The sequence below is a fragment of the Hyaena hyaena genome, unplaced genomic scaffold, assembly GCF_003009895.1.
Source record: "Hyaena hyaena isolate Hyena2069 unplaced genomic scaffold, ASM300989v1 scaffold_77, whole genome shotgun sequence".
NCBI lineage: Eukaryota > Metazoa > Chordata > Mammalia > Carnivora > Hyaenidae > Hyaena > Hyaena hyaena.
The window spans coordinates 3690085-3712460 of record NW_024080708.1 but is presented as its reverse complement, the minus strand read 5'-3'; the positions used below and the strand labels follow the sequence as shown (position 1 = coordinate 3712460).

General features: G+C 35.8%; 1 protein-coding gene across 1 annotated transcript in view; it reads left to right on the top strand.

Moving 5' to 3' along the window:
* TBC1D8B (TBC1 domain family member 8B) overlaps positions 1-17527 on the top strand; it is a 63756-nt gene extending 46229 nt beyond the window's left edge. The window contains exons 12-21 of the mRNA XM_039233476.1: positions 927-1212; positions 2105-2234; positions 3189-3287; positions 6528-6596; positions 6771-7011; positions 7954-8019; positions 9637-9720; positions 11002-11058; positions 12416-12513; positions 15074-17527. Coding sequence (XP_039089407.1) covers positions 927-1212; positions 2105-2234; positions 3189-3287; positions 6528-6596; positions 6771-7011; positions 7954-8019; positions 9637-9720; positions 11002-11058; positions 12416-12513; positions 15074-15469 — 1526 coding nt within the window. The 3' untranslated portion in view covers positions 15470-17527. The remainder of the gene's footprint in view (positions 1-926; positions 1213-2104; positions 2235-3188; positions 3288-6527; positions 6597-6770; positions 7012-7953; positions 8020-9636; positions 9721-11001; positions 11059-12415; positions 12514-15073) is intronic.
* Positions 17528-22376: the final 4849 nt, after the last annotated feature.

Below are 22376 nucleotides of genomic sequence, written 5' to 3'. Positions count from 1 at the left end.
AACCTCCACACTTTTCCAGAGGGGCTGTACCAGTTTACATTCCCACCAACAGTGTGGGAGGGTGCCCGTTTCTCCACATCCTCGCCAGCATCTAGAGTTCTCTGATTTGCTCATTTTAGCCCCTCTGACTGGCGTGAGGTGGTATCTCAGTGTGGTTTTGATTTGTATTTCCCTGATGAGGAGGGATGCTGAGCATCGTTTCATGTGTCTGTTGGCCATCTGGATGTCCTCTTTGGAGAAGTGTCTGTTCATATCTTCTGCCCATTTCTTCACTGGATAGTTTCTTAATGAGAGATAGCTTTAACCAGCTTGAAATCTCTACATTTATATGAATTGTATTGATATTTTCAAGATTTAAAAGAAGGGTCAAGTTCTTAGTTTGTTAATGATATAATATTTTCTTCAGTCATCAAATATTTATAGATTTTGATACTCTACCTTAAAGCTAACATAGGTGGTTTCTACTTTGTACCCTCACATGCCTTCACTATCATGGCTGGGTTACTGATTGTGTTTCATTCTTTCATTATAGTTATTTGTGTATTTATCTAAAGTTCTTTCATTATAGTTATTTGTATTTATTCATTATAGTATTTATCTGAAGTTCTAGATATTAAGCTCTTTGAAGATGAGGGTATTTCATTATTTGTGTATCTCTTACGGTGCCTGTTACAGGTTTCTGCACATAATAAAGACTCAATAAATTACTGTTCAAATGAATTTGAACTGAGTTTCTCTAGTGCTTCTTGATTCATGACACTTTACTAGCAGATAAAGAGATGTGTGAAATATAGGAAAGGCACTGAAGAAGTTCATAATTAAAGGAATAGAAAGGAGATATATTGTCATACTAATAAGTGGGAAGGTATCAGAAACGAATCCTTTTGAAGGGTGTTCATTTTTAAACTTCTTTTTATGTTCGTCAGGTGCCTTGGTGGATCAGGCAGTTTTTGAAGAACTTATCAGGGATCACTTTCCCCAGCTGACAGAACATATGACCGATATGACATTCTTTTCCTCAGTTTCTCTCTCCTGGTTCCTCACACTTTTTATTAGTGTGCTGCCTATTGAAAGTGCAGTGAATGTGGTGGACTGTTTCTTCTATGATGGAATAAAGGCCATTTTACAACTGGGATTGGCAATACTTGACTATAATTTAGACAAACTGCTCACATGTAAAGATGATGCTGAAGCTGTGACAACTTTAAACAGGTACTGTCAGAATCACAACATTTAAATCTGGAGAGCCCTTTGGAGATTATCTTGTTCAGTCCCCTTATTTTACAGATGAGGAAACTGAGCCCTAGAAGCTTTAAACAATTTTCCCAGTGTCACAAAGCTAGTTGAATAAAAAATCTAGGACTAATGTCCACTTCTCTGTTTCAAAATAAGATATAATGAGAGTAAATCCCTCTGAAATAAGTCACTTGATAACATACACATTTACACTAATATTGTTGATTCAGTATGCTGGGACTTTTCATAGTCCCAGTTTGAGCTATAAAGTATTGTTGTGTAAAAATAGTTTGAAGGGGAAGAGTAGTTGATAATGTTAAATATCCAGTGGGGGAGATCATTCTGGTTTTCAAGTAGTTTCAATCAGGTAGGCTGAGCTTTATTTTCCCAGTACTTTTTCTGTGAATGTTATTTTATATTGGAGCACGTGTGTGTGTATATATGTTAAATGAATGAATATTTGGGTCACAATTGTAAGGATGCTTCAAATACCATTTTGTACAGAATAAAACATAAGCACTATGGCATTCAGAACACTCTGTGTTAGGGCCTCAATGTATCTTTCTTATTTCTCTTTACATGCCTGTACATATCCTGTATTCTATCCTTACTAGGCTATGTGGTATTTGCTGAGTACTCTCTGAGCCTATTTGCTTTCCTCATGCTCTCCTCTCTGCCTATGAAATAATTTCTTCACCATCCCATTCCCCTCTCTTCCTAATTCCTAACCGTCTTCAGATTCCACTTCTTCATAAGACCACTGTTTGTCCTCTCAGTTGACATTAACCTCTAACTAGGGAGAAATTAGTTGTCATTTTCTCTGCATTTTACTTCCACTAATTCTTGTATTACCGTCACTTTTGGATAGGTTCTTTGACAGTGTCACTAATAAGGATAGCCCATTGCCTTCAAGTGTTCAGCAGGGTTCAAATGTGAGTGATGAGAAAAGCAGTCATATTAAAGTGGATATTACAGATTTGATTAGAGAGTCAAATGAGGTAAGTTTTTTTTTATACCACAAATATAATTACATAGCATAGTTTAAATGATCAGTACTACAATTATATCTCTAGTGGTATATCAAGAGTAAGATGATAATACAGCTAAAGACATAATTTAAAATCCAACTTCATTTTATTTATTTTGCTGAGGTATAATTGTTATACAATATTATATTAATTTCATCTGTGCAACACATTGATTCAACATTTGTATACATTGTGAACTGATCACTATAGTAAGTGTAGTTATCTGTCACCATACAGAGTTAATACAATATTATTGACTATATTCCCCATGCTGTACTTTATATCTCCATGGACTTACTTTATAACTGAAACTTTGTACCTCTTGATCCCCTGCACCCATTTTGTCCCCCTCCGACTTCCCTCTACTCTGGCAACTACTGCTCTATTCTCTGCATCTGTGAGTTTGGGTTATGTTTATTAGATTCCACTTATAAGTGAAATCATATGGTATTTGTCTTTATCTGACCTATTTCACCTAGCATAATACCCTCAGGGTCCATCCAGGTGTTGCAGATGGCAATATTTCTTTGTTTTTATGGCTGAGTAGTGTTCCATTATATAAAAATGAGTTCTATGAACTCTTCCTTGGTCATATAGCCTCACTGGCTTCAGTTTGCTATTCTTTAAATGAAATGATTCTCACTTGCTTTCACCACTTATAAGTATCTATCACCATATAAAAAGGTGAAAATTCTCAGAAACTAAGAATTTTTCCAATGTTCTTGTACTTAGTCTAGATGCATAGTAGATGGAATTCTCTCCAGTAAATAAATAGAACTGACATGTGGGAGGTGAAAATTTGCATAACCACTGAACGTTAGGAAAATAGCTAGAAATAGAGAATTGAGTCGGATGAAATTAAAGTGTAAGAAAAGTAGATATTTATTATGAATGAGTATCTGCTGAAATCATTTTTTTTTGCAGAAATATGGTAATATTCGCTATGAAGATATACACAGCTTACGCTGTCGAAATAGGTTGTATGTCATACAGACCCTAGAGGAAACGACAAAGCAGAATGTGGTGAGTATCTGCCCTATGGGTGGGAAGCCAATTGGAGTAACATTTTTTCCAACTTCCTTTAAAAAATTAACATTCCATGTGATGAAAATGAATATAACTAAACTTTTGAGCTAGATTCTTGCCACAGCTTAGCTTACTGTAAATTTGTTTGAGAGGAAGTAAGTTATTTTCTTCTAGTTGAATTATGTTGATTTCTCCAAAATGTTTTCTTATTTGACCTTTAATATTGAATGCTCTGATACAGGCATTTAAGCATAATGTATTTGTGATGTGCTTCATCAGTAAGAACAGCTGACCTACATAGTAGTTATTGTTGCTAATATATTTTGTTATCCTTGGAAACCTAAGACAAGGTAAAAAAAGCTATAAAACTGTGTTTTTAAATATTCTCCTTTTTAATATTTGGATGGGTACTTAAGAAGTTGTTAATATTAGTTGTTTCTGGTGAATAGGATTAATAGATTGCTGGTTGGAAGAGGGAGAGTTTTACTTTGCTATATATATCCTTCTGTAATGTTTGAGCTTTTATCATAAGCATGTATTGTTTCTGTAAACCTATTTGCTTAAAGGCCATGTCCTCAGAGATAGCAGTCTGGGAAGATGAACATTTCTGAAGATTCTAGGTTTAGCTTTCAAATAATTCAGTGATGTTACTGTGACATCGTCAGCGTAGAGCCCCCTTGTTTTGGGCTTTATATATTAACTTAAAATACGTGTTCACTGTTAATAACTTAAACATAACAGAAATGCAAAAAACTAAAAGTTCTTTCCCTTCCCCTATGTTCATCTGTTTTGTTTCTTAAATTCCACGTATGAGTGAAATCAGATGATCTCTTACTCTGACTGACTTAGCATTCTACCCTCTAATTCCATCCACATTGTTGCAAATAGCAAGATTTCATTCTTTTCTATTAGTGAGTAGTATTCCATTTGTGTGTGTGTATGTGTGTGTGTGTGCGCGCGTGTGTGCGCGCGTGTATACTACATCTTATACCACATAGATGTTTGGGCTCTTTCTAAATTGGGGTAGAGTAACCAGTATTAAAATTATTTGGCATATATCCTCCCAGATCGTTTTAGTATGTGCTTGTATATATAAATGTGGGGGGGGGGGGCGTTGATACAGTTTTTTAAATGAGATCATACCAGTTACTTTTTTCTGCAACTTTTTTCACTGAGAAATATATCATAGTTATTGCATATCAGTACATATAGATCTACCTCACTTTTCTTAACATACTGAATAGTATACCATAGTATGGACATGCTATACAGCTGACCCTGAACAGTGCAGAGGTTAAGGGCCCCAATTCTTTGTGCACTTGAAAATCCACATGTAACTTTTGACTTCCCCAAAACTTAAGTACAGTTGACCCTTGAACATCATAGGTTTGTATTATGCAGGTCCACTTACACATTAACCTTTTTTTTTTTATGAATACAGTACAATACAATAAATGTATTTTCTCTTTATGATTTCCTTAATATTTTATTTTCTCTGGTTTACTTTATTGTGAGAACACAGTATATAATATATATAACATACAAAATATGTGTTAATCCACTGTTTTATGTTTTTGGTAAGACTTCCAGTCAACAGTGGGCTATTGGTAATTAAGTTTTGGGGGAGTCAAAAATTATATGTCAGTTTTTGACTACACAGGGGGTCAGGGTCCCTAAACCCGCCACGTTCAAGGGTCAGCTGTACTCCTGTTAACCTGGAGCCTTACTGATACATTCAGGTTCAGACATTTTTTAAAAATTAATATTTGAGTTAACTTTGATCAAAAGATTTTTTCCGTATGTTGAGTTTATATTGTTAACTTTGATCAAAAGATTTTTCCATATATTTATATATTTTTCTGCTTTGTTAATGTAGTAAGTTATATTAAGGAATTCTTAATATTCTTCTGTTGGATTTTTGAAATGAATCTTATTTGGTCATGTTGTGTTATTTTAATATTCTGCTTTGATAATTTTGCTAAATAGTTTAGCTATGTTCTTTACATCTATGTTAAAGTAACATTGGGTTACAGTTTTCTTTCTGTGTGTGTGCTAACTTTAGTTTTCATATCAGAGTTGCGCTCATTTCATAGAATGAATTTTGGAATAAATTTAATTTTAATATGCTCTGGAATAGTTTAGATCACACAGGAATTATCAATTACTTGAAAGTTTCAGGAATTGAGCCTATAAAGCCATTTGGATCTGTTGCCTTTTGGTAGATGACAGACTTTTTATTACCTTTACAGTTTTGTCTCTTCAGAATTTGCTCTTTCTGGGTTAATTTTGGTAACTTATTTTTTTCCTAGAGAATTATTCAATTCATCTATACTTTCAGATATATTGATATAAAGCTTATAGAATTCATTCAGTAGATATTTAATGCTACCTCCTCTGTGCTGGACACTTTTAATGACCTCTATACCTATGTTTATATTATCATTTTACGTCTTGGTGATGTTCATTTGTGATTTCTTTTATCACACCTGCTGGATATTTGTCTATTTTACTTTTTTTTAAATTAACCAACTTTTTGTTTTATTTATTTATTTTATTTTTTTTAATGTTTATTGATGCTTTTTATTTATTTATTTTTTTTACAAATAGTTTATTGTCAAATTAGTTTCCACATAACACCCAGTGCTCATCCCCACAATTTTGTTTTATTTATTGAGTGTACTGGGTTGTCTTTCATTTCCACTATTTTATTAGTTCTATCCTTTATCTTTACTCTTTTAAATTTCATAAATACCAAAATTGTTGTACTATTGGTGCTTGTTCTTCATGGAGTAGGATAAAATTACATATTTTCTAAGCTTATTACTTCTTGGATTGTGTTTTTGGCACAGAGAGGGAATGCACATCTCTCCCAGGGTCTTTGAAGTGCTTAATGACAACCCCACTTGATGACTTGACAGATTGTTTATGTGACAAGAGAGGAATATATGGAATGAGACTTAGAATACTGTTACTTATATTTATAGATATTAAGTGGATGTCCTTTGGCAGTGATCTCTGGCTATGAAGGGATGAAGATCAAAGTACATATCAGTAGAATTGAACTGTAGCCTATGTACAACCTTTTTAAAGGGCAGAATTCGTACATTTACCTTAGTTGTTCTTTTAAAAAGTTAGAATAAAGTTATTTTATTCTAGCAGAGGGAAATTTCTAAATGGATTTGAGGAGAATTTCAATACTGAAGTATTAAATTATAAATTGCTTTTAATCTTTTTAAGTTACGTGTTATATCACAAGATGTGAAATTGAGCCTTCATGAATTGGATGAACTTTATATCATCTTTAAGGTACTGTTGTTTTTCTTCTAGTGAAAAGTAATGCTTCTTAAGCAAAATTTTACCACAACCACTTTTAAATATTTTATCTTTAATTGTTTTAGTAGACATGCTTAAAAGACAGTAATTTTATAAAATTACTTTTTATGATTTAATGACTCTCCTCTTTTTATTTGTTTTTAATAGAAAGAGCTGTTTTTTTCTTATTATTGGTGTTTGGGTTGTCCAGTATTGAAGTACCATGACCCCAGTCTGCCATATTTGGAACAGTATCAGATTGACTGCCAGCAGTTTAGAGTGTTGTATCACTTGTTGAGTCCCTGGGCTCATTCTGCAAACAAAGACTCACTAGCCTTATGGACATTCAGATTGTTGGATGAAAACTCTGACTGCCTTATAAACTTCAAAGAATTCTCCTCTGCAATTGGTAGGATGATGTCCAGTAATTTTCTTTTTTTTAATAGTTTTATTTATTTTGGAGAGTACATGAGCAGGGGAGGGTCAGAGAAAGGGGGACAGAGGATCTGAAGCAGGCTCTGCACTGACAGCAGCGAGCCCAATGCCAGGCTTGAACTCACAAACCATGAGATTGTGATCTGAGCCTAAGTTGAATGCTCAACCGACTGAGACACCCAGGTGCCCCCAATAATTTTCTTTTTTAAAGCAAAATAAAGGTACCTCTAGAAATACTTAGTATTGCCTATTATTGCCAGTTTAGTCAGATTTTATCAACCTGAGTTATATTATCAATAGCTTTAGTAATAAGTGGACCTTTTGCTAAATCTAGGTACATTGGTCTTATTTTGACCCAACCTTCTCAGAAAAGCAAGCTGTTGGATATAGTTGATTTAAAGGTTAGCATGAGGGAAGAAAATATCCCTACCTTGCCCCACTTAGGCACATGGAGGCTTCAGGAGGAGTTTCCCCCTCAGTAAAAATCCAACCACATAACCTAGAAAAGTGGTAGAGAAATATCCAACAAACATACTGTGCCTGTAGATAATTCACCAGTTACATTGTTCCTTTGCTTTTCCAGACACCCCAACATAGTTCAGGGATTGCCCCTTGAAGAAGAGTTCTCTGCTCAAATGAGGCATAAGGCCTCATTCAAAAGAAAAAAGAAAATTTGGGTTGGGAGAAGGGAAATCAGCAGGAGAGCATTTTTCCTTCTAATAAAGGATATTTTACTTACATGCTTGCAAGAGAGAATCTGGCTGACTGGTTGATTGTTTAAATGTTGCTTAAGTAACAGAAAGTTTCTGAATCCTTATTACTGGCTAATATCTGTATCTTAATTAATGTTTGTTGCTGGAATTGATTGAATCTTCTTTGAAAACATGATTATTTGTAATTTAATTTCATTGAACAGATATAATGTACAATGGAAGTTTCACTGATAAGCTTAAGCTGCTTTTTAAGCTGCATATTCCTCCAGGTAAGAGTTTAACAATCTTTAATGATGTACGGGAATTGATTCTGGTTTTTTGGGGGGTTTTGGGGGTTTTTTTTGAGAGCAAGGCAGAGAGCAAACAGGGGAGTGACAGAGGGAGAGAATCTTAAGCAGGCTCCATGCTCGGCATGGAATCAACAGTCGGGTGCTTAACTGAATGAACCACCCAGGTGCCCCAGTTGATTCCATTTTAACAAGCATAATGGTAGACATTTAATTTTAATAAATAATGTAATTTTCAATATGAGATAAGGTCACTGCCTCATTGTGGCCCGGCCCATGGATCATATTTCTAGTACTTTTGCTGATAGGTAGTTACAGTGAAATCTATAGAAGACATTCTATGTAACAGATGGGTCCACAAGCTTCCTTTCAGTTATTGGTCAACTTAATGATAGTTTTTGTGCAAGAACTACCTATCATTTGAATATTGGCATAATACTGACATGTGATGTTGTTATCGGGGAGTAGAATTTAACTTCAGACAAATAGCCAAATCTGTGGGATACTAAAGATTATTCAAAAAAAAAAAAAAGAAACTAGGCAGCAAGGATATTAAACATTTGGAAAAGGAAGCAAAATAAAAGCTGCCATTTATTGAACACTTGCTCTGTTGAGGCGTTTACTTTACATGTGTTTTTTTACTTAATTCTCACAATATCCCTGAGAAGTACTACCCTTCCAATTTAGATAATAAAGAAACTAAGGCTCAGAAAAATTAAATTTTTGGCCAGATATCACATAGCTAATAAATTGCGTGCTAAGATTCAAACTGAGATCTGATCCCAAATCTCAGGTTTCTTTCTATTCTGCAATATTCCCCTAATGTTACCATACCATTCTAGTTTACTTCAGTGTTTTCCACTGATTTTAAGAGTCTGGCTTTCCCAGTCCTGATCCATATTTTGGGAAAATAGTCTTAGGTTTTAAGTTAAAGGAACATTGCAAGAGTACCATTTAGTTTAGAAAGAGTAATTCACACAAGCAAACAGCACCTCATAATTTGTCTAAAGCTACACCTAGGATTTATTCGAGTCTTACCAGGATAGCCAGGAACCATTCTTTACCAGACCAAAAATCTAAAAGCCATCTCTTACCCTTTACACACTCATATCACAAGCAGAGCATTAAACACCAAAGAAAAACCACCTAATAATTTAATTATGAAAGACTTTACATAGTCAAGTCAAATTACTAGTAGAATGTCTAATGTTGCCATGGAATAAATATACTTTCAGTAGAAGGATCAAAAATACAAAGAAAAACCACTGTGTATCTGTTACAGCACTCAGCTTCATGTTTGCCTTATTATTGAAGATTTTAAATGAGGTCACATTTTCAGAGATTTCAAAATGCCAGATTTTCTTATTCAACTTGTAATGGCTCTCAGAAAACTATTATAAGTCAAGTAGGAGAACTAATAGAATTCAAAGTGATAAGAACTTCCTCTTATTTGCTGTAGAGTCGTGTCACTTCCACATTTCTTCACGTCTTTCTTACTGAGACCTTTTGTTTAACTGCCCCCAGATTTACTTGACCCCATTATAGGACCCACTGCTGTCCCTTATTGTTAGTAAATTGATTTGGGTTATCTGTTTTCAGCTTATACTGAAGTGAAATCTAAGGACCCTTCAAAAGGAGATGAACTTTCAAAGGAAGACTTACTTTATTTCAGTCAGCTTCATGGTAAATATCTGTTAAAAATGTGTCTGGGGGCGCGTGGGTGGCTCAGTCGGTTAAATGTCCAACTTTGGCTCAGGTCGTGATCTCACGGTTTGTGGGTTCGAGCTCCATGTCAGGCTCTGTGCTGATGGCTGGCTCAGAGCCTGGGGCCTGCTTCAGATTCTGTATCTCCCTCTCTCTCTGACCCTTCCCTGCTCACGCTGTCTGTCTGTCTGTCTCTTTCTCAGAAATAAAAAAAAAAACACATAAAAATTTTTTTTTAATGTGTCTGTTTTGACGATTAGTCACTCAAAGATCTTCCTGGCTTAAGTATTTTTTTTTTTTACCCAGCTATCATTAGTAAAATTTGAGTTAATTATACTTTATATTTCCTTTGTGCAACCATAACACTTACCACAGTGCTAAATGCATGGTAAGTACCCCCAAAATATTTGACTGATTAAAGTATGTTTTCAATTTTCATTTGGAGAATGTTTATTCTACTGGAGGATTAGAAAGAAAATGCGTTTTGTTTCTACTTATGTTGCAGTATCAGACCATTTTTCATGCCTTGTTAAATACAGTGGAGACAATAGAAATCTCTGATGATTGAAGGTCATAGCTATTATTCAAACAGTGAATACTTATTATAAATCACCATAGGTGTAGGAGACAGGGATGAGTCTGTCTCCAAGACATAATTTGGAAGTGTTATGTGCTTATTTTTGTGTCCTTTGCTTCTTTTTCATAAACATGAGTGTCTTACAGAGGGATAAGTTCTGATTAATATATGTTTATAGTTGCTATATGTTAAGCATTTGAACATTAAATTTGAAGAGACCTTAAAAGTCATCTACTCAAATCCCTTAATTATATAGATAAGGGTACTGAGGCCCAGAAAGGAGAAGTGACTTGTGCAAGATTTCACAATGAGTTGCTGCTACAATCAGGACTGTAGCTCAGTCTCCTGACTTCCAGCATCCTTTTTTCCCCTAATAATAAAAAGTAATACAGTTTAGTTTGAAGTAGGTCACAAGGAAGAAAATACCACCCATAAATAAATATTTGTTAAATGTGGTATATTTCTAGGATTTTTTTTCATACAGATTCTCCCCAGTGTTCTTTCAATTATAAAATCTCTTGAATACTTTGTGTTCTGATGATAGGAGGTCATGACAGCTAATATTGGTTTCCTAAATTGAAGAAAATAACATGTGCCTCTTTATATAAAATATTCTTTTACTTTCAAAAGGTATTTACTTATTAAATATTTTTTAAAAATTCAATTGTTTTCCTTTCCTCTAGTTTCCCAGCCTACAAATGTAAAGGAAGCAGAATCACTAAAAAAGAGCCCTGAAAAAGGTACTATGATTAAGGAATATCATTTAGTTTAAGTTACTGTTTTTGTGAATAGTTAGTGGCAAAGACACAAAGTGGATTCCCTTTAAAGGCTGTTGATTTGTCCTGAGAGATTTTTCACTCTTTTTGTGTTAGTTTAACAATTTAATCTTTGTTGTCTTGATATTTAAGTCTCGGAAGTTATAGTAAATGACCCATATTCATTTAATTTTACTGTTTTGAAAATATTTACTTCTAATTACAAGAGTAATAGATAATTCTTCCAAAAGAAATTTAAACAGAAGTCTTTATATCCCCACTAAACTCTACCCTGAAGTAAATGTGAAAACATTTTGTTCTGTATCCTTTTGAGACTTGTTTCTATGTATATACAAAGACATATAGATGTCTCTCTTTTATTAAAAAAAGAAACATTCTATAAATACTGCTCTACAATTTGCTTTTTCAATTTTGTGTTATATCATGGACATCTTTTCATGTCAATACATTTGAGTCTGTCTTATTTTTAATGGGTATAGAGTATTCCATCATTTGATTGGATGGTACCATAATTAAATAACTAACCCAATATTGATGGACATTTAGGTTGTTTCCAGTTATTGTATTGCAAACTGTGTTGCAACAGACATTTTATACTTACATTATAGGATACTTTTATACATATTTCTTTAGGCTAGGATAAACTCATAGAAGTATAAAAATGCTATGTCAAAGAAAAAGCACATTTAAGATTTCGATCAAGGCTGTCAAGTGCATTCTAAAAATCCATCATTCTTTTTATGTTTTTGAGTAACATTTAGTTAAAAAATAATGAATTTCCAAAGATCTATTTAAATATGACACCTTCCCTAGGTTGTTCGGTATATCTACCTAGTCTTCCAGTGAATCTTAACTTATTAATGATCACATTATCGTTATCAAACTCTTCAAAGGAATGAATGGTTAAGTAGTGTTTTCAATTTTTTTGAGAAAAGCCACCATAGAACACTTCAGAATATGCATATTAGGAACATCATATAGAAGCTATTTTAAACTTAATAGTATGTGTGAGAACATCTACATGAAATGTATGTCATCAATCCAGGGTGTACTATTTAATCTAAAAATGCATCCGTCTTCATCTCTCTTCACATCTTCCCTAGTCCCCAGCCTTCCCAAAGTAACAGTTTTAGTTTAATATGGAGAACATATTCTGAAAGGCAGTGGATGAAATAAAAGGTACATTCAGGTAATTTCCTGAGTTATTAATGGTGAAATCTTATATCTCAATGAAATATCTTCCAAGCATAGTTATTCCTTCTGAGATTGGGGAGATACAGTGAGCTGTTCACTATCAAATGGTTTTATTCCACTCATTCAGGCAAAGGAAAAGTTGATATTCAAGCATATCTAAGTCAATGGCAAGATGAGCTTTCCAAAAAAGAAGAAAGCATTAAGGATTTACCAAGAATGAATCAGGTATGGTATTGTCAAAGAAAAAAAAATCTAGGTCTTTTTTTATGAATATGGGGGTATCCAGCTCTAAAATTGCTAACATGCTATTACAAAAATAGTTAAATAATCTGTGTATCATCTCTAAGTTTCAGATGAGCACAGAAGAGTAGGAACAAATTTTTAAATGATTTTCTGTTTTTTTAATGTTTATTTATTTATTTTGAGAGAGAGAAGGCACACACAAATGAGAGAGGGGCAGAGAGAGAATCCCAAGTAGCCTTTGTGCTGACAGCTGACAGCCCAGAGCCTTACATGGGACTCAATCCCACAGGGAGATCATGACATGAGCCTAAATCAGGAGTCAGATCCTTAACCAACTGAGCCACCCAGATGCCCCAAAATGATTTTCTATGTTAAAATTGAAGTGTTTCTATGTAAACACTTTAGTTTCAGAATAGTTCCTCTGCTGTGACATGTGTGACTACAGAAAAGATGTGTGTATAAACATATATTTCAGTGTTTTCTATTTCCAACTTTATTAGAAGTGTTCATTTATTCAGAAAACATTTTTTTTTAGTGCCTACTAGATGACACACCCGATGCTAGGTACTAAGAATAAGAAGTTAATAAAATAGGTCACACACTTGTGTCTTATGATCTTGTATTTGAACCTGCTCAAACAATACTAATGACTACTACTTGACACAGTTCTAAATCTGTCTCTTTGTTAAACACTGTTCAGTCAGTTTATGTTCTTATGTTCTATAAATATCAATCTTTTGGTTTATATACTGAAGATTCCCAGAACATTACCAAGATAAGAACTGTCAAATAACAGTATTCCTCATGGACTGAGTAATTTGGTAGCTAAATAAGTACTTTTTAAAATAAATCTGTATGATATTTATTCTAAAAATTTTTTATAAATAGTATTACAGACTAAGGAAGAAAAATAAAACTTAAAAGTTTGGTACTGTTTATTTTCATTAAGTATATTCTTTGTATTTGCGTTTTAAAAAATTTTTTAACATTTATTCATTTTTGAAAGACAGAGACAGAGCGCAAATGGGGGAGGGGCAGAGAAAGAGAGGGAGACACAGAACCTGATGCAGGCTCCAGGCTCTGAGCTGTCAGCACAGAGCCCGACATGGGCCTCAAACCCACACACTGCAGGATCATGACCTGAGCTGAAGTTCGCCACTTAACCGACTGAGCCACCCAGGTGCCCCTGTATTTGCTTTTTATTTAGATAAACTTTTCTAGTAGGATGATTGACTTATAGAACTCTTGTGTTAGAATCAGTTTTTCTTTTTAATTGACAAATATCTTTTAGGAACGTCTATGGATTATCTAGGGGCAACTAACAAACAAACCAGTTTATTTCCCTAGTTGGGTCCGATCTCAGCCCTTAAAGAGAAACATGTTTGGGTCATGATCTCCTGGTTCATGGGTTCAAGCCCCATATCGGACTCTGGGCTGAAAGCTCAGAGCCTGCAGCCTGCTTTGAATTCTGTGTCTCCCTCTCTCTGCCCCTCCCCCACTTGTACTCTGTCTCTCTCTCAAAAATAAATGTTAAAAAAGAATAATAATAATAATAAAGAGAAACATGTCTAAACGGGCTCCGTAGCACTATCTTGTACTACTAGATAGTTCCCAAAACATTCTTCCATAATTTGTTGTCCTACTTGAGCTGCCCACTCTAGCCCTTTGGAGAGATCAAGGAAAACTTATTCTTTTGTTAAGATTGGTTAATGAGGGGTACCTGGGTGGCTCAGTCAGACATCCGATTCTTGATTTCAGCAGCTCAGGTCATGATCTCACAGTTGTGAGATTGAGCCCTGTGTGAAGCTTTTTCTGCATGCTGAGCATGAAGCCTGCTGGGGATTCTTTCTCTTCCTCTGCCCCTCCCCCACTTGTGCGCATGCTATTGCGTGCTCTGTCTCTGTCTCTCTCTCTCTCTCTCCCTGTCCCTCTCCCTCTCTCCCTCCCTCTCTCTCCCTCTCTCCCTCTCACAATAAATAAATAAACTTTAAAAACAAGATTGGTTGGAGCATCCAGATGGCTCAGTCGGTTAAGTGTCCCACTCTTGGTTTCAGCTCAAGTCATGTTCATGGGTTCAAACTGCTCATTGAGCTCTGTGCTGACAACATGGAGCCTGCTTGGGATTTCCGTCTCTGCCCTCTCTGCTCGATGTCTCTCTCAAAAATAAATAAATAACATTTTAAAGAAAAGATTGCTTAATGAATGAACAATTCATATGTGGGGAAATAGGGGGAATTTGCCTATTTAAGAACCACCTAACATTGAGGGAATGCTGGTAGGTAAGTTGCCCAAGAATTATTATATATATAATATACATATATAATGTACTGCTATTAGGCAGCAAATGAGAAAAACTTAAATGGAATTTTGTTCCATCTTTCTAGGACCAAGATTTATTTGGGATTAATCATTCGTTTTTGTAACCTCTGTGGTGAAGGTTAAATAGAACAAATTCCAAAAAAGAGACTTGTTTACTTCTAAGTTCTCTTTCTTTTTGCTAAATGTAGTATCGAATGTGGTATTTCTAACTTGTGTCTTTCAGTCACAATTCATTCAGTTTTCAAAGACCCTGTATAACTTATTTCATGGGGACCCTGAAGAAGAGTCGTTATATCAAGCTATTGCTGTTGTAACTAGCCTTTTGCTCAGGATGGAAGAAGTTGGAAGGAAACTACATAGCCCTACAGCATCAGCCAAAGAATTCTCTGGTACAGTCTGTGCTTCTGGAGGACCCTGTGAGGGGAAAACAGAGAGCCACTTGAAGAAAGATCCCTCCTCTCTGAGGGAAGAACCTCAGTGGTCATTTGCATTTGAACAGATTCTTGCGTCTTTGTTGAATGAACCGGCTTTGGTGAGGTTTTTTGAGAAACCCATAGATGTAAAAGTGAAACTAGAAAATGCAAAAACCTCTCAGTTAAGTTTTAGAACCAAGATGTAAATCTCTTTTAACAGGAATTGCCTGTCATAGACAAGTTTACTAAGATTTCCGTAGCTGTCAGCTTAATTCTTGGGAATAGGGATCAGGGATTTATCTTGTTACCAATTTGTTTGAAGGTTTAAAAAAAGATATGCGGACGCACAATGATTCATTTCTTTGTGGTAATTCTAATTTTTGGTATTCTCCATTACAAACTTTTTATAGTTCACGTGATATGCAATATTAGGGGAATATGCTAAATGTTACCACCAGAGGGCACTACCATATCACTTTTAATAAGAAAGTTACTAGTTTGTGCTGCTGTTTACATATGAATTAGTGATGATTTTGAAAATGTAATATTACATTTGAGTGTTAGTGATGCTGACACGTCATCCAATAAATCCTACTTTCCAAATTGCCTCAGTCCTATTACAGTGGTTTAGAAATCCAGGCTCTTAGATCTATAGCCTTAATAATCTAAGTGATTATTACCATATGGGGACCTCATTTTCAAGTTATCTGACTGAAACAATACTAACTTTTTGAAGTTAATCTCATTCGGTTTTCTAATAATAAATTTTTTTTTAGTAACTTGTACATTCTTCCTACCTGAGCAGTTCAGCAGCTGCTGACTAATAAAAACAAGTCAAGAACAAGTCCAAAATTCTGGGCTCATATAAAAAGAAATATTGGATTTAATTTTCAGCCAGATAAAGCCAGTCTCTTCAGAAGGGTTAAGAAACAATTCAGTTAACTATATAGGTGTCTCATTAGACTGAGCAATTACTTGAAATTCTTCTGAGCACTGCTGTTTGTGGCATTTGGCTCAGAGTAGCTTGTGACTGCTTTGGTTCTAGCTTTAGATTTTGAATTTTCACCACTCATGTTTTAAGCTACATTAGATAGACTGAATTACTGTATTAGTCTGCCAAGTTCATAAAGTATATCTGTGTGTAAAGATAGTTAAGGTAATTGCTGGTGTCTGTTTAAAAAGTTTTTATCATCTATCTGTCTTAGATGTGTAATTTCAATATTTTATGCTGCTTATATTTCAGTCATTACAATGAAAGTCCATTTAGAGATAATGGGCTTTGTTAGCACTTTAAAGAAAAAAAGACAAGCAAACTGTACTTGTTCAATCCTCTGTGCTGTTTTTGACAAGAGCAATTTATTAAATCAACTTGGGAAATTTTGGGAAGAAGTTATCCAGTGGAGCTTCTTTCTTCACAAAAGGCTTTGGTTTTTAAGCTGTTTGACTTTTCAGATGTGAAACAATGAAAGGGCAGAAATTCTTTAGAGTAACCCAAGACGTTCTCCCTTTCTGGAAAGGAATTAGTATAGTCAGCCTTTGACAAGAGTCCACTGTGAACAAGGCCTAACACAAAGGGTTTCATCACCACAGAATATGTTATTTTCAAAGAGATTCAAGAATTTTATGTTGACCCTTTGAAAATTTCATAAATTGGGCTTGGCCAGATACTTACTAGTGTTATCTTTAAAATGATGTGGTCAACCTTTTCAAGAAAATTGCCACTTAAGGATAGAGTTGGTAAATAAGCATCTATGCCTTTTCTGAAAAATGATTTGCTTAAACGTGTTCAAATTTTAGAATTTATATGTAAACTATCATATACCTGCTATTTTGCAATGATTGTTAAATTATACTATGTAAACTCTAGAAAGACATAAGGCTCTATGCTTATATACAAAGGCACTGTTGCACATACTTTGTTGAATATTTTGTCAGTTATATTTACAAAAAAGATACTTTCTAAGAGCATATGTTAATATTTGATATGATTTTAAAACCAAAATATTGAAGATTAAAAGGTATTGTATTTTAGCCTATATTAATTGAAATTGAATACTTAGATTTTTGAATTGTAAAATGATTATAAATGCAAGTTAAAAAGGCAAACATTTATTTTCTGAGTCTACAGGAGAAATAAGATGAACACATAGTTTTATAACTGTTACCTTGTTAAGAAAATGAGTTCTTAATATTAAAAATCTTACGTAGTTGTGCTAAACTGAACCGCTGCATTATACTTTATACATTAAATTAAATATGTGATGAGGTGGCTTTACTTGTCTTTATAAAAATGTCACAAATCATTACAGTAAACATGAAAATTATTTGCTTAAAGAAATCACTGTTATTTATTGTGATGTATTTTTGTTTATACTTAACTCGGCTATCACTTGAAGACTTCTATCCTTTATTAAGGTTAGGTTGCAGAGAACAGAATTCACTCTAATTAGTTAAGGAGGAAAAGATTACCATACATTAAGTGGCTTAGAGAATTATCAAGGGACTGATCTAAATTGAGCTTTCAAGAACAACTTCAAAAACTATACCATAGAAACAGGCCACCAAGGGAGTTGCTAATTCTTCTACAATTAGGAAACTGTTACTTCCTGCTACCATGATGAAAAACCAACACTAAAGCTGCTACTTACAGATCCATGCTCCGCCTGCTATGATTTACACCAGCATCTTAAAGAGATGCCAAGTATCCCACCTCTCACCACCGAAAAGCTAGTGACTAAATTGCAATAGAGCAAGAAAACATCTTCACAACTATGTTTACCAGCAGAAATGGCAGAAGCAAGTATAGCCTTTACCTCCCTTCTGCCATTCAAGTCTCTGAGTATGCATCTGATTGGCCTGTAATATATCCAGAATCCTAGTCGCAAGGGAATCTGGAAAATACTCTTAGCTTTTTAGCCTCTGCAGTACAGGAAAGCACACTGAGAGGCTAGAATGGACATTGAGCACTGTATTTGTTTATTATCTCACCGTTTTAGTGGGTTAGAACTCTGGGCTCAGCTTAGCTGGGCACTGGGTTTAGGCTCTCACAAGGCTGCAGCCAAGGAATCAACTAAGCTGGTTCTCCTGTAGAAGCTCAACTGGGGAAGAATTGACTTCTGTGCTCACTTAGGCTTTTGGCAAAATTTATTTCCTTATGGTTATAGGTCTGGAAGCCCCAGCTTCTTACTGGTAGTCAGCTAGAGGCCGTCCTCAGTTACTAGAGGCTTCACTCAGTTCCTAGCAGCTGCCCTCACCTTCTTCAGGCTGCCCAAAGGTTCCTTGCCGTGTGGGCTTCCCCAAAATGGCCACTTCATAAATCTAGTAAGGATTGTCTCTAGAACAAGACAATATCTTCTATAATGTAATCTCACAGTGATACAGTCTCATCTCCTATTCTGTTGGTTAAAGACAAGTCACAGGTCCTACCCACTCTCAAGGGGAGAAGATTACACAGTGGCATGTACACCAAGAAGCAGGGATCATAGGGGCTGCACCATGGAGTCCGTCTACTACAAGTACCTATCTCTGCTATCTCCCTCTTTTACCATGCATGATACCCTTCCCATACTCCTACATAACAGCTAATAGCCTCAATGGCAGGCTGCTGCCTGTCATAACATAAATCTTCATAAAAACAAAAATACATTAATCCTCTTACCTAAGGGAAGATTTGAGTTTCTGTTGGTTACCTTGGATCCACGGATGAATGATCTCCACTTGTCCTAATTCATTCCCAATCCCATCTTGATATCCTGTAACATGTGAACTAAAAAAAAGTTAATTACCATCAAACTCACCTTATATAAAACAGTAAAGGAAAAGTAGGGAAATAAACTGATTGTTATATATAATTGTGTACCTTAAAGAGAAAGAGAGAAACTGTGATAGCTAATGTAGTCCTCATTTCTACAAATAGTCATGAGGCCATAGTTATGTTTTATTTAATTATCCTACAATACATTAACTTATTTTTGCTGTACACTTCTATGAATATTAAAACAGGTATATATTTCTATAACCATCACCACAGTTGGAATACAGAACAGTTCCATCGCCCCTCAAAACTCCCTCATGTTGTTTATAGTCACACCCTCTTCCCGCCCAACAACCACTCATGTTTTCTACCCACCATGTAAAAGACCAGATATTTATCTTCCCAGAATCCCTACCTCATGTGGACACGTGACCGAGGATTAGTTAATGCGGTGCTTCTACCTGGAATTTCTTAATGTATCGCAGAGCAGGATGGAAAGTGGAGAATACATTCTGGTGGCAATGGTGCCATCTTCACGTTAACACTCTGGTCCTGAGGTGGGACTTAAAGTGCTTTCGGATGCCCAGACTTTATTCCTCCTTCTGGGGGTGGACGCTTATTATTGGATCCATGAGCTTACCAGTTCAATAAAGTCTTTTTTTCTGCTTTTACCAGCCAGAATCCATTTCTGTGGCTATTTAAAGTAAGATTGATACATGTGACACTGGGAGCTCTGTAGCACTGGATCCTTCAACACATGCAAATTATCCTGGTAGCTACATTCCTTGGCTTAAAATCCTCTCATATTATACTGCACTTCCATTTCTGTTATCAGAACTACATTTTTCCCCTATTCCAGAAGTATCAAGCAATAGATTTCCTACCTTCTAATTCTGCTTGTCTTCCTCTGCAAGTAATGTCCTTCCTTTATAGCTGCTTTTAAGATCTTCGTCTTTCCCAGTGTTCTGCAGTTTCTTATGATATATCTAGCTTTAAAAACAATTCAGTTTGGGGGGGCACCTGGGTGTCTCAGTCGATTAAGTGGCTGACTCTTGGTTTCTGCTCTTGGGATTTTGTGAGTTCAAGCCCTGCATTGGGCTCTTGCACTTGATTGTACAGAGCCAGCTTGGGATTCTCTCTCCTTCTCTCTGCCCCTCCCTCACACTATCTCTGTCTCTCCCAGAATAAATAAATAACCTATAAAAAGATTTTTTTATTATGTTTTTTTATTTTGAGAGAGAGAGACACTGCGAGTGGGGGAGGGGCAGAGAGAGAGGGAGACAGAATCCGAAGTAGGCTCCAGGCTCTGAGCTGTCAGCACAGAGCCCAACGCGGGGCTCGAACTCACGAGTGTGAGATCGTGACCTGCACCGAAGTCAGACACTCAACTGACCGAGCCACCCAGGTGCCCCTAAAAAGATTTTTTTAAATCCTGTTTGGGATTAATGATTAAATTTTGATAATCAACTATCATTCTCCAAGACCCATATACCTCTGCACAAGCCAAGCAGCCAAGCTAAATGAGGATGTCATAGAAATCACTCTCCCACCTCCCATATAACCACACACTATCATTCATATCTTTGGGGGGCACTCATCTCTGTGATTTCTCCAGGGCTACAGTATCGACAGATAAAGGAAACCCTAGTTGGCCCTTCCTATCATAAATAGCCCTTACTACACTGGTCAGGGAGCAAATGCAGTAGATCGGTTAGTTGCTGAGTATAGTTATTTTAAATATACAGTCATAAACTAAGGAATAATCATGTGATTATTTGCAGATCCACTGGACCCACTATGGATGGAGTCAGTGTAAAATTCTGTCTTGTGACTCCATAAGCCCTGACTCTGACCAGTGGATGACATTCATTATATTCTAAGTGACCCTGGATAAGTGTGAGTTCAGCATCAGTGTCCAATCTCTGAAAAGTATGGGCATTTCCAGTTGCCCAGTCATGGTTACCCTGGTAAATGGCCACAGGCCTCTCTGGCTAGAAAGAAAAAGGAAGGCCAGAAAGAACATTGACTACATGTTTATGGTATTGCAGAGTCCTTCAAGTGTACCTCACTTTCCCTTCAAGGGCTTCTGGGTATGTGAACTGACTCAGGCTTACAAATTGAGTGGGAGGCCATGAATCTCCATCACAATGACTTAAAGTAGATCTCTGTTCATCAGACACATTTTGGCTCTATAGATCAAGTAAAAGTTAGTAGGCTGATCATTTATTTCCATGCAAGGAAACTGAAGAACAATTAGCCACTACCAAACTTGTCTGCAGGTCAAAACATTCAGATTACGTCTCTGGCCGTGTTTCTATCACGTTAGCCATGCTCACCCCATCTCTTGTCATTAAGTGTTGCTGCTTGGTCTTTACCATTCTAGGATCCCATTATTCTCATTGAAATTAGCAAGGTCCTTTCAGTGGCCGCACCTCCCACCTTTATCCCTGGCCTGCTGAAGACTACCGCTGTAGCATGTGTCAAAAACAACAAGGCTCCTCTCCTCAATATATTTTTCCATGCCTTGGGGAAGAGAACATCCCCTGGGTGCTGTTGGGTGACATGGTAGATTAGTGGCTCCTATATATCATAAATGTACTTCAGTGTTTCTATTTTCTTAAGTCTTTGGAGTATTTCCTCTATATTATACCAAGGAATATCTGGCATATCAACTTCATTTAATATGGGCTAATTTTCAGCCTTGGCTTCAGTCAACAGAGCAAAAGGCCACTTTCAACTCAGCAAGCTAGTAATTGAATCTAGAATCTCTAGTAAGTCTTCAGGTGTATATGTATTTGGCCCAATCTAAAATTACATCCATTCCTCCACAGTATAGTATCCTCAAAATACATTCCTACATATATTCTGCAGATTTCTGCCATTATGAATTAGCAAAATTTTGCAATTATTTCCTCCCAGTTCAGACTTGTATTTGTACCCTTGTAGTCTTCTGTGACCTAACTCTAATTGTAGGTCTGGAAGCAATGAGAGATGGTAGGGGTGGTACCTGAAGAAAATTGACATCCCCTTGTAAGAGGCTTCAGGATGTTCAAGCAAGGCAGAACCAGCCTCATCAAATAGCACACTTCCACTGGCAAGTAAGGCTCATTGCTGAAGTGCCTAGAGTCATCTGAATTCACTCAAATATCCCTATTTCTATTCTAGGGGTCTTCCTGTGATCAAATAAATACCCTTATCTTTAATAGAAGTGACCTGACAAGACTGTGAGTTCAGCATATGTTGTAATCTAACAACCCATAGGGTCAGACTTTAATTTTCAGTTGTGTCAGTTCTAGGTCAACAGGAGATAAAAGAATAGAAACTCATTGTCCTCTGTTCTTTGAGTTTAGAGTTTAAGC